Source organism: Budorcas taxicolor, chromosome X (genome assembly GCF_023091745.1).
Source record: "Budorcas taxicolor isolate Tak-1 chromosome X, Takin1.1, whole genome shotgun sequence".
NCBI lineage: Eukaryota > Metazoa > Chordata > Mammalia > Artiodactyla > Bovidae > Budorcas > Budorcas taxicolor.
Window position 1 is genome coordinate 43,227,244 of NC_068935.1, and position 13,046 is coordinate 43,240,289.

Consider the following 13,046-nt stretch of genomic DNA (forward strand, 5'->3'; position numbering starts at 1 on the left):
AAAATCATGAACATAAATTATTACAAGGGATGAAGATGAAAATGCCTTTAATCAATAATTTAAAATGCTAAACACCCTTCAGAAGATGCATTCCATTTAGCTAGACCACAGAGGATTTTAAAGGTTGTCTTTGAATTAACTGTTGAGGTTTACTAAGCTATTTTTTTTCCAGAACCCATTTAAACCAAGCCGTTTATTGCCAAGAGAAGAAAAGATGCACAGGGAATAAAAACGTTGCTTTCTTATTACCCCTTTTTCACTAGAGTCATAGAAATTGCTCTCCAAACATAGCAGGACTGAACACTCTCCACCACGACTGCATCGACCATGTCAGATACTCGAGGTACGTAGCCATCAGGAAGTTTCAGAGATTCCAGGGTGAAAAAGATAGTATCATCTAGCACCCCATTTCTTCCCTGCAGGCTAGTAATGCAGACCTGTAATTACAAATAATGCAAATGTTTATGTAAAAGACTCGTGTACTTTCACAAGGTCTGCATCTCCTCACTCAGGATTTAATCTGTTGTTTAGTCCCTAAGTCCTGTCTGACTCTTTGCAACTCCATGGACTGCAGTGCTCCAGGCTCCTCTGTCCATAGGATTCTCCAGGCAAGAATACTGGAGTGGGTTGCCATTTCCTTCTTCAGGGGAATCTTCCTGACCCAGGGATCGAACCAGTGTCTCCTACATTGGCAGGCGGATTCTTTACCACTGAGTCACCTGGGAAGCCTGGATTTAACCTGTAGGTCACTCCAAATCAGTGATTCCCAACATGGCTGGCACATTTGAGACACCAGAGTGGAGCGCTTTGTAAAACTACTCATGCCAAGACCCCATCTCACATCAATTCAGTCAGAATCTCTGTGGATTCAAGTCTAGTATTAGAAATCCTGCTCTAAATATAACATACTCTGTCCATTAACCTCCACAGTTACAGCAGAGAGAGTGAAAAGGATTGAGTAGGAAAGGAATGCGGTGGTAAACAGAACATCATTTCCCCCACTTCCTCTGTCACATTTCAAGCTTCATCTGTGAAAAGTGAAAGTGAATGCCGCTTAGTCCTGTCCGACTCTTTGCGACCCCATGGACTATACAGTTCATGGAATTCTCCAGGCCAGAGTACTGGAGTGGGTAGCCTTTCCCTCCTCCAGGGGATCGTCCCAACTCAGGGATCGAACCCAGGTCTCCCACATTGCAGGTGGATTCTTTACCAGCTGAGCCACCAGGGAAAGCCTGCAAACTGAATTTCTATTAGTCTCCACGACCCAAACCACACCGAGCGTTTACTGTAAGATCTAGTCCCTTCACCCATGCCATTCTTTCTTCCCCAGCAATTCCCTGAACATGATTTGTTTCCTGTTCTGTTGCTCTCAACATTTTAATACCTCTCATATAAACTGTATAATTTAGATCTTAATTATATATCTCTTCTATATTATTCTTTATTTCCTTTCAGAAGCACCACCTTTTCAATAAAAAATAAACTCTTTGGCAAACAATGTATTTTCTTTTAGGTTTTCCAAGCCAACCAATAGAATCCAAAGCAGCAAATTATCACCATGAACAGGCTAAGTCAAAACAAACAAGGGCAACATCAGATGAATTACCTTGTGCACGTGCTTGTGTCTCAGAGGCTTCACTGAGAGGGCCTTTCTGCTTTGTGTGTCTGGCTGGATGGAAAATACAACTTCTACTCGGTCACCCTGATAAGGCTCAAAATCTAAAACCCACCAGGGAGAGAAATCAAGTTGGAATTATCTCACAATGTTTTCATGTGAAATTTCACAAGTTACTCTGATGCTGGAATACCCTAAAGTAGATTCTATGATATTGAAGTTCCATTTTAAACATTTAAAAACATTTAAACATTTAAAAACAGGTAACCTGTCTTCCCGTCAGAAAGGAAGTTAATAATTTTTTAGGCATTGATTCTCTCTCCTGACTTCAAGCTGTGAGTTGGTGATGGACAGGGAAGCCTGCAGCCCATGGGGTCACAGTCAGACACAACTGAGTGACTGAACTGAACTGATAGGAGAAGAACATACTGCTACAGGAAGAAACAATTTTCTCAAGTGTTTTGGACCAACAATGAGCTCTATATAATTTACATTTTTCAACTGTCAACAAATCTTTACAGATTTTACACAAGTTAAAAGCGAGTCACAGTGCCCAAATGTACCATGGAGCGTTTAAAGCCAATAGAATTATCAAATGCTGCTACTGAAAGTGAAACTTGATACAACCACTTCAGAAAGCTGGCTGCTGCTGCGTCGCTTCAGTCATGTCCGACTCTGTGCGACCCCATAGACGGCAGCCCACCAGGCTCCCCCGTCCCTGGGATTCTCCAGGCAAGAACACTGGAGTGGGTTGCCATTTCCTTCTCCAATGCATGAAAGTGAAAAGTGAAAGTGAAGTCGCTCAGTCGTGTCTGACTCTTAGCGACCCCATGGACTGCAGCCTACCAGGCTCCTCCGCCCATAGGATTTTCCAGGCAAGAGTACTGGAGTGGGGTGCCATTGCCTTCTCTGTCAGAAAGCTGGCAATATCTATTAAAATTAAACATTTCTGTACCCTATGATCCAGCATTTTCTAGTTCCATCATAGCCCTTTCTTTGTTCTCCTTGGTTCCATCACAACCAAATTTTAGAAGGACCGAAGACCACATGAGGGACCTCTTGTCTTCTTTCTCTCCACATTTCCTTTGTGTGGCTTTCTATAATATCCATAGGCTGATAATTCCAGTAACTGGAGCTCTAACCAATTTCAGATTCATATATCCAAAAGTTTACTCAGATTATTATGTCTAAAGCTGAGCTCTTCCTAGTCTTCTCATGCACCCAGTTTTGCTCTTTGGTCTTTCCATATCTCAAAAATGGAAACTCTACCCTTACCATTGTTCCAGCGAAACACTTAGGAGTAACTCCTGACTCCACTTTCCTTCACACCAAATGTCCAGTCCATCAGCCAATACTTTGATTTCTAACTTTAAAGTATTTCTAAAATCAAAGCAATCCTTACAGCCTTCCTTTCTATCAATCTTAGCCAAGTTTCCATCATCTCTCACCAGGACTATTGCAATAGATTCCTAACTTGTGTTCCCAAATCTATCCCTGTCCCATGTAACCTATTCTCAGCAGGACAGCCAAAGCAAACACCTTAAAACATAACTCACTTCATATCACATCATTGTTCAAAGTTCATCCCTCCCAAAAAGGCCAAATCCTTAATATGATCTATAAATCCCTGTGTAGCTCACCTCTTTACGCTTCTCTTTAAGGTCTTTATTGAAACTACTTTTTTCAGTAAAACCATGCCTAATTTTTCAACCCATAGCTCCCTAGATTTATCATTATCCTGAAACTATGATTCAGCAGTTTCAAGCTTAGTCCTAAGAATCTAGCCCGGACAAAGAAAATCATATGTTCACAAAAAAGACTTGCATAAGAATGTTTTTTAGCAGCTTTATTTGTAATAGCCAAAAGCTGACAGAAGCCAACACGACCTTCAATAGGAAAATGGAGAAACTGTGATATACAGAGTGAGCTACAGACACATGCAACAACATAGATGAATCTAAAAATACCCTTCTGAGTAAAAAAGTATTAAACAAAGAAGTATATATGTCTGATTTCATTATATCTGTAAAATTCTAGACCAGCAAATTAAATATATGGTGGGGAAAAAAACTCAAAACTGTATTTTGCCTTGGAGATGGGGGCGGGGGGTTGACTGGGGAGAGGCATGAGGGTACCGTTTCGGCACTTGGATTTGTAAAAACCTGAAGACACTCTGAAAAAAAACTAAAACAAATGAACTTGAGCTGCTGACACAGATATGATGCCTACTCACAATGCTCCAGCCATCCTGCCCCTCCTTCTTTGCCGAGGCAATGCCAGCATTTTTCCACATTAGGACTTTTCTCACATTTCTTCCCTGTGAAATATTTTTCCCAGGTGGTTCCTTTGTCTCCCTCAGGTCTCGGCTCATGTATCACCTCCTCAGAGAGGCCTTCGGGAACCTGCTGTCTATAGTAAAGCTCACCTCACTCTACTCCCAGTTTTACAATCACAATGCCTTCCTCAAGTCCTGGAGAGCAGAAAACAATCTGTATCTCTTTTGGGAGTGGGGCTGGGGGAGGTTTACTTGCATATTGTCTGAGTTCTACCTCTTTCTACCTCATTAGAATATAAGTATTATGAAAACTGTACCTGGAACAGAGTGAGGTACTCAAGTATCTGTTGAATGAACAGAAACAAGGAAAGAACATACACGGACTCAGCATGATGTGGAACAAAACAAAAAAAATCAACACAATTTTTCCTTCTTTTAGATTCCTATTGGAGAAGGCAATGGCACCCCACTCCAGTACTCTTGCCTGGAAAATCCCATGCGTGGAGGAGCCTGGTGGGCTGCAGTCCATGGGGTCACTAAGAGTCGGACATGACTGAGCAACTTCACTTTCGCTTTTCACTTTCATGCATTGGAGAAGGAAATGGCAACCCATTCCAGTATTCTTGCCTGGAGAATCCCAGGGACGGGGAAGCCTGTTGGGCTGCCGTCTATGGGGTCGCACAGAGTCGGACACGACTGAAGCGACTTAGCAGCAGCAGCAGCAGATTCCTATTATGCTTTAAATTGTAACAAGTTTTTACCATTTTCATTGGGTTTTATAATTAGATTAAAAACAGCTATTCTGGCATTTCTAAATATGACTGGTTAGGTGCTCAAGTCTTCTTTTTCATCTACTCTTTCACCCTGCTGCTGCTGCTAAGTCGCTTCAGTCGTGTCCAACTCTGTGTGACCCATAGACGGCAGCCCATCAGGCTCCCCCATCCCTGGGATTCTCCAGGCAAGAACACTGGAGTTGGGTTGCCATTTCCTTCTCCAATGCATGAAAGTGAAAAGTGAAAGTGAAGTCGGTCAGTCGTGTCCGACTCTTAGTGACCCCATGGACTGTAGCCTACCAGGCTCCTCCGTCCATGGGATTTCCCAGGCAAGGGTACTGGAGTGGGGTATCATCACCTTCTCCGCTCTTTCACCCCAGGCAGTCTATTATTTCAATTCGCTCGATTTATTTTGCAACAGTAAATCCCTCCACCTGTGCTTTGAGTCCCATCCTCTCTTTACAACCAGGGACTGTGTTTTATCAGTCCTTCCTGCTCTCTTCTTCACTTTCAATTAATCCCTTTGGCATTACCAACATGTTCAAGTGTTTCCCATCTTGAGAAGAATTCTCCTAGCAAGGGCTACCATTGGTGGTGACTTCCTATTGACATGGCGTAGAGGGACCAAGAGATTGCCTTTGGAGCTTAGCAATCCAAGGGGCTTCTTCTCTTAGCATTAGTATTTCTGACTAAATGGGTCTTAAGATCCTAGTTGCCACTAGACAATCATTTTGGGGGACTTCTCTTTGGACTTAGGTGCAATATTTTTACTTATATTCATCTTTCAAAATCCAGCCTGGCAAGGGGTTGCAGGGGTACAGAGACCAGCTGGGAAAGCATCTCACCCAGGCAGCCATTCCCAGTTCTCTCCATAGCAGTCAATCATTCTGTCTCCTCTACTCAATAATGTGTTTTTCCTTTTTTTTTTTTTTGTAAAAAAAACATTCTTTTAATGTCAGTCTCTCCCAATTGAACTATCAGCTCTTTGCAGGCGGGGTTTAGTAAAGTCTTAGTTATCTTGGTCTTGCCAATATCTAGCACTCTACCTTGAGCTGAATTAATAAATTGAAATAGCATCAACAAACCAGCAAATCATTGCTTTAGGCATAAAATAACAAAATGTTATACCTGATAATTAATGGACACACACATACACACACACTTGGAATGTGTTGGAGGAGGTTACTGAGAAGATGTAACCACGGTTGACCCACAAACTGGACCTGGGCACTTGGAGGCTCCTCCTCTCTTCCATGGTCCTTGGAATGCATTTTCCACCTACTGTTCCCACGTTTCAAGGACACAGCCTTGACAGAGTAAGGTATCACTGAGACCATTTGGGTGGTATTTGTGACTGAACTCTGTCAAGGCCTCTGTATAAAGTGTTGAAATTCTGGCAGGGGAGGGTATAGATCTACTTGTGCACTCAAAATAAGGTTCATACATTAAACTCCCTTGCTTATTAAACTTGCTCCCTACCCATCTAGAGTGGCCTGCCTCTTTCTAGGTCTCTGCTTGTTTTCCACATACAGGGCCAGTTTGTGAACCAACAGAAAGGTACAAGGCTACTTCCAAACCTTATTTTAAAGCTTTTGAAGAATAAAAAAAACATTATCCCTGTATACTTGTATGAATAATATTTTTCAGTTAGATTAGAAATTCAATGCCTATAGGAATGGAAAAATTACACAAATACTAGTGAATCCATCTAATAAATGAGAATGCAACAAATGACAGGATGAACTTTTAAAAATATAACGCATCTGTCCCTTGCTGTACATAATTTTCAACTCCAAAAGTACACCTCAAGTATTAAAGAGCTTCCACTTGGAGTGAAGGACAATGGAGAAGTAATTAAATCCTCTTACCAATTAGTGTTAAGCATGTCACAAATTTGACCCTGGAAATGATGCCTATAACCATCTTCAAATGCAATCTATAAAATTAAAAAATAGGTAAAACCTAATTTTAAATTTTTTACTTTTCTGGCTGAGTCCCTTTGCTGTCCACTTGAAACTATCACAACATTGTTAATCAGCTATACCCCAATATAAAATTAAAAGTTTAATTAATAAAAAAGACAAAGTTGGAGCATTTAAGAAGAGATGATTTACAATGTTTGAAATGTCTTTGTGAAAAGTATCTTGTGTATATATCTGGCATTTCCAAAAATCTCTTTTGCACTGCTTATTAAAAGAACATTTCAGCAATCTAATAAAATATATATATATATAAACTGTACCTTTACAAACAACATCTAGAGAGAAGTAAGCTGTGTGATGAATGAACTCAACACCTTCTATCAGAGAGTTCATATAGCCAAGTGAGATTCTAGTACAGGAATCTGGCAGTTCATCGCAATGGCTATTATCACAGAAAGCATCCACCTACGAGAAGAAGAAACATTTACTTCACACATAACAAAAATTTAAAAATCAGAAACATATGCTTAAATCATTGTTGTTTAAGAAATAGTTTAAATAGCTCTAACAAACAGTGTTGAATATATTTTACGTAGCAAACATATCATAGACATGAGATGACAAAATAATGCCTGAGCTTCATATATCTTTAATTTTATGTTTTAGAGCAGTTTAGGAAAATTAAGCATCAGTTCAGTTACTCAGTTGTGAGCTTCCCATATATCCTTTTCTGCACTCGCAGTTTCCCCTGTTACTAGTATCTTGCATTTGTTCAATTAGTACATTTGTTCTATTGATGAATCAATATTAATTATATTTAATTAAAGTCCATAGTTTAAATGAGGGCTCACACGTTGTGTTATACCACCATATATTTCAAAAAATGTGTCTGAAAACATTATTTGTGCACCAACAAATTAAATGCACTGACCATATTAGATGCAAAAATAAAAGATACTATTCCTGCCTGTATGAATTCGTAACCAAAGGAGAGTAAAATGCAAAAATAATGAATTCAAAGCAAGTATGACAAATAGTAAAAATATGTGCAAAAACTGGCTTTTGGGAATTCCCAGTAAGGAAAGAATTTATGATTCAGAGAATACAGGACAATTTCTTGGAGAAAATGGGATTTGATCTAGGCTGTGAAAGAAGAGAAAGATTTTACTAGCAAATGAGAATAGGGCTGAGGACAAGGGAGATAGCAAAGGAGGAGAGAAAACACATGGAAAAGTAGTGAACAAGGAGGAAAATCATAAGATTTCAGATCATGGCACTTGGTGGGAGAGTGCTATAAAACATGACAAAAAGTTGGGAAAATAAAGGCGGGGGGGGCATAGCTCTAAAAGACAAGTCAAATTAGGACTTAATTTATCTACAACAGAGAGGCATTCAAAAGTTTTATTATTGAAAATGAAAAGGTCTTTATATTTTTCTTTGCTAATTACACTAATAATACATGTTCATTGTACAAAAAATACAAGGCAGAGAAAAGAAAAAAGCAAAAACCAGTTACACATAATCTGTAAACCCAATACCTTTCTAAAGATAAGCATTGACCGTATTATATTCTGGTACTTACCCTGCTCTAGATGTTTTTACTATGCATAAATGTCTATGCACTATTTGAAGGAAAATTTAATAATATATATATATTACTAATGTACCCTCAAATGATCACAAGTATGTCAACAATTCATAAAAGCACCATGACTAAGGAATAAAAGTTGCCCAGGAGGGCATGAAAGGGGATTTTTGCTTTTTCATCCTAGAATTAGAATTATTTCTGTATTATTTTGTGTATATAAAACTTTCCAAATTTAGAGAAAGTTTATATTAAGCATTCAGTTGAGAGCTGCTATCTAAATAATAGAGATACTACTAATAATAATAACAACATATATCTTAACCATTTAAGAAAGAAAGGCACAAAGGAAATTTCAATGTTTTCCATCAACCAAGTTATATAACAAAAATCCATACTTTATAGTGAAACCAAGTGGGACCCTGTGGGCCTTTCCTGGGAACAGACCCTCTGTCCCCCACTCCCTGCACCCTGCCTCTTGTTTGTAGAAAAGCTTTAGCTTCCTAAGCCTTCTCCAACTTCCAAAGAGCAAATTTATCAGAGAAGTAAGAAAACACAGAAAGGAAAACAGTCAAGTAAGACAAAATAATTGTTTAGCCATAAATCAGGGCCCTTCAGTTCCTCCACAAGGACTATAGATAATATTGAGCCACATCCTTTGAGCTTTTCAGCAGATACTGAAACCCCCACCAGCCGGCAGAAGTTAATTGCATGCTGACCACCAGCACATAGACCTCAGACCAGTTGGAACCATAAGGTTAACAATGTTGACTTCTGAAATACCACCCAGTTCCTCATCACCAACCAATCAGAAGGATGTCCACCAGCGGATTAGGCACACTGCTCCCCCTCTTCCCTAGCATGAAAGAAACTTGAAATCTACTCTGAATTACTATCGTTCCTTAGGGCATTAGTCTGCCACCTTCTCCGTTTGCTTGCCTTCCAAATAAAGTCGATTTTCCTTGCCCCAACACCTTTTTTCTAGACTTACTGGCCTGTCATGGGATGAGTAGAACGAGCTTGGACTCAGTTACAGTAGGAGACAAAATTGGTTGGAACACATAATATATATAAATATATAAATACGTTGACAATGGTTTAAATTATCCTAAAAGCAAAAAGCTTATTTTTTAGAGTTTATTTATTTGTCCACTCTGAGTAGCTTTTGGGATCTTAGTTCCCCAACCAGGGATTGAAACTGGGCCCCTTGCTGTGGAAGCACTAAGTCCTAACCACTGCTCAGACAGGCTGAATAAATAGAAACAAGGTTGGAAAAAAGACAGTTCCCAAACTTATCTTACTTTGATTGCTTTCAATCCATGAGATGTTTTATTTTCCTCCACAACTGCAGTAACCTTTTGCCCAACTTTCAGAAGCACATTGCCAGTCACAACATCACTGCTGAAGTAGATCAACTCATCGATCAAGCCATAGTTACTACAGAACTTTGTCACGACTCCTTGCACAGTTTTTGACTCGGTGTGACCTAAGAAATGAGTAAAGGTTTCATTATTCTCCAAAGGAAACACACATTATAAAGAAGCCCTACCAGAGGAAGATGGGCTTCCCAGGTGGCACGGTAGTAAAGAAACTGCCTGCCAATGCAAGAGACTCAGGAGGTGCCTGTTCAATCCCTGGGTCGAGATCATCTGGAGAAGGAAAACGCAACCTACTCCAGTAGGTTGAAAAATCCCATGGACAGAGGAGCCTGGCAGGCTACAGTTCATGGGGTCGCAAAAAGTCAGACACAGCTGAGCATGCATGCGTAGGTGATACCAAAAGAAGATATAGCAGAAAATGAATTAAATCTAAAAATAAATTGGGTTAGATTTAAGATACAGATGACAATGAGAGTAGAACATAGTGGTAAAGTGTGCAGGATTTGGGAGGCATATTACTTAAATTGAAATGCTGGTTCCACCATTTATTTCTGTTTGGCACACTGGCTCCATGCCCAAGGCAGTGGGGCTCTGAGGTGAAGAAAGCTGAGTCTGGAGCCTGACCTGCTTTCGAATCACACAGCTCTTCCCGCTTACCTAAGTCTGTGTAATCTGGGGTTCATTTCTTACCCTCTCTGAATTTGTTTTCATCTGTAAAACCAGGGCAATGACAATGTGAATTCACAAAGGTGAATCTTAAATGGTCTCACCTTACTGGCCAGGGATCTTGGCCTCCCTAATCAATTGAAATTGACTAGACGCCAGACAAGAAATTCAGGCAAGGCTTTACTGGGGCCCTTGGGGGTGGGGATGGGGGCTGGGTAGCTAAGGAAACAAACAGGCGTCTTTACTTCTCCCAGAGCCTGGTGGCAAGCAGGCTCCTTATGTGGGATGGGGTAGGGGGTGTGTCCAGGGGTCAGGCCTAAAAGGTGGCTTAGGGAGTTTGCACACCCTTCTGGTGATGCATGCAGGGGGCAAGCACAGTACCCTGCTTTTGCTCCCAACCCCCTGCTTGTGCTCCAGGCTCTTCAAAAATGGCAGTTGGGTGCTTTTGGTCTCTTTGTATCTTTTGGGTCTGGAATTTGCCCCAACTGCACCCGCATGCTGTTATTTTTGGTCCCAGTTTCTTTGCATTTTGTTGCTCAAGGAGAGGTGTGTACAGGTGCAAACACTGCAGCAACTTGGGTCCCAGGTTCCAGTCTATCTCATCACCACAAAAAATAAGATAATTTTATCAGGCGATAGAGGCATTAACTAGCCTTATTGTGTAAACATTTCACAATGTATACATATATCAAATCATCACATTTTACACCTTAAACTACAATTTTATATGTCAATTATGTCTCAATAAAGCTGGTGGGAAAAGGTTGTTATAAATATTAACTGACATATACATATCAACTGCTTAGAACTGTGAGTGCCTCCCACCAGTTAGAGCTTATATGTTAATTGCTATCGTGGTATCTACATCTAGACAGTCTAATGTATCAATTATGGTATATAATTTTACTGTAATCAACAACAGCATGAACAGCAGATCTGGAAATTCTTGAGCAACTCACCAGACAAAGCACATAAGGATATCTGGGGATTTAAATCTAGCCCAAATGTGCATCTGAATCACTTGGGTTTATTTTATTTTATTTTATTTTTGTGAACCATCACAGCTAGTAAGCCATAATTTGGGGTCTGAACCTAGAGGTCAGCCTGCAGAACCCATGCTATGAACCACAATGCCTTAGGTGCTTGACCAAAGACTTGGGTGAACTGACTGGGGAAGGCTAGGGAATAACTTGATTATAACAGATTATAGAATCACAACCCAAGAAAATCCTGAAAATTTGAAAAAAAAAGAAAAGAAAAAAGAAAGGGGAGGAGTCACATTTATTATTTTAAATCATAGCACTGAAAAAAGAGAAATACAAGAGAGACAGCTCCCACTCAGGCACATGATAACTGGTCAAAGATTCCTGTGTTGTTCCTTGGGAGGGAAATTAATGGATGATGCAGTGTCAGCTAAAAGCTAAGCAGCAGCCTCCCATCGCAAACTTCGCTAAGACTCAGACACCTCTCTGGGGCTCAAACTCCTGCAGAAGCTGCAGGGAGATTCGGGCACCTGGAAGCCGGGGCCCTGCTGAAGCAATAATGCTGCGCAAGAGCCGTCTCTGGCAAATTGCCACCCTACGCGAGCGCACAGTGGATTTACTCCCATGGCATGAAGCGCCTGCGGCGGGAGCGCAGAGGTCGGGAAGCGTTTGCAGGGCCTGGAGTCTGGGTGACACCAGCTGGTGTCCGGTCCTCCCTGCCTGTGTCTCTCTGACCCCGCCGTCCAACGGATCGACAACCCTGCGACTTCTCTCGGGGAGATTTTTGAAGATTAAAGCACGTGGATGCCCCTCAGCCCCTGAGCCCAGTGGTTGGCCACAGACAAGCACTCAGTACACAAGAGAATTAAAGCAACCAGAGCAGGGACTCCACGTTTTCATTTTAACGGATTCCCAGCAACAGAATGACGCCTTCTCAATGCTCCCCGAGTCACCCCTCAGTGGCAGAATCTGGGGCAAGTTTTTAGGGCACAAAGGTGAGCAAGTTAAACGCGGCCCCTGCCCTCCGACCGGGGACAGATGTATGATTCGTCCATTTGCCTCCAAACACGCGCTTTTGTGAAACCATAGCAGATTTACCCTCAATTAAGGGTGATGCCCAGTATGGAAAGGCAGTCGCAACACACTCGCATAACACAGGCACAAATTCCAAAGGCATTTGGGGAAATGCAAGGGTGGGGCACAGCTCCCCAGGGAGCTTCTCAATCAACATATTAACTATAGACTCGGGACTCCGGGTTGTGTTCAGGGACTCGGACGCCCCTCCCTACATGGAGGCGCTGCCTGGGGCACACAGCGCCCCTCTGGGCTCATGCGGCCTAGAACTAGGAGTGGGACGCACCGTTAAGTACTCAAGGGGAAGGAAGGGATGAGGTGAGTACCTTCCAGGAGCCTCTGATGCTGCTCCCTCTCTGCTTCCGACGAGTCCACCTTCCTCCAAAAGGCAAGAGCCCTGGAAATAAACCGGAGCATAGTCCTGTAGTCAGGGAGACCTGGGCTCCACGTGACACTGGGCACGAGGCTTGCTTCTGTCTAATCCTCTGCCTCCAAGCCGCACTCTGATCACAGCAGCTGCCTAGAGGCCGTGCCTGCCTCTCTGCACCGCCCAACTTCTAGTAAGGCCCTCACACAGGACTTGGCTGAGGCTGCTCTACGAAGAACTTTACGGTTCCCACTCTCCAGCCAATCCGGGCGTAGACTCCTGGGAGGAGGGCCCTGAGATGTAGCGAGCTGGTGGGCGGGACTTCGTGGCTCCTCCCATCACAGATGAAGGTGGAAACCTGGAGCCCATGCTGGAAGTCGCTTCCAGTCTAATCCTTTTTTGCATCT

General features: G+C 41.9%; 1 protein-coding gene across 1 annotated transcript; it reads right to left on the bottom strand.

Annotated features, from left to right (window-relative positions):
- Window positions 1-245: 245 nt before the first annotated feature.
- Window positions 246-12,689, bottom strand: CT55 (cancer/testis antigen 55). The gene is made up of 5 exons (XM_052662622.1): window positions 12,599-12,689; window positions 9,472-9,656; window positions 5,250-5,265; window positions 1,607-1,719; window positions 246-437 (listed from the first exon to the last, which is right to left on the bottom strand). Exons 1-5 carry the CDS (start codon window positions 12,687-12,689, stop codon window positions 246-248), a joined length of 597 nt encoding a protein of 198 aa, XP_052518582.1.
- Window positions 12,690-13,046: the final 357 nt, after the last annotated feature.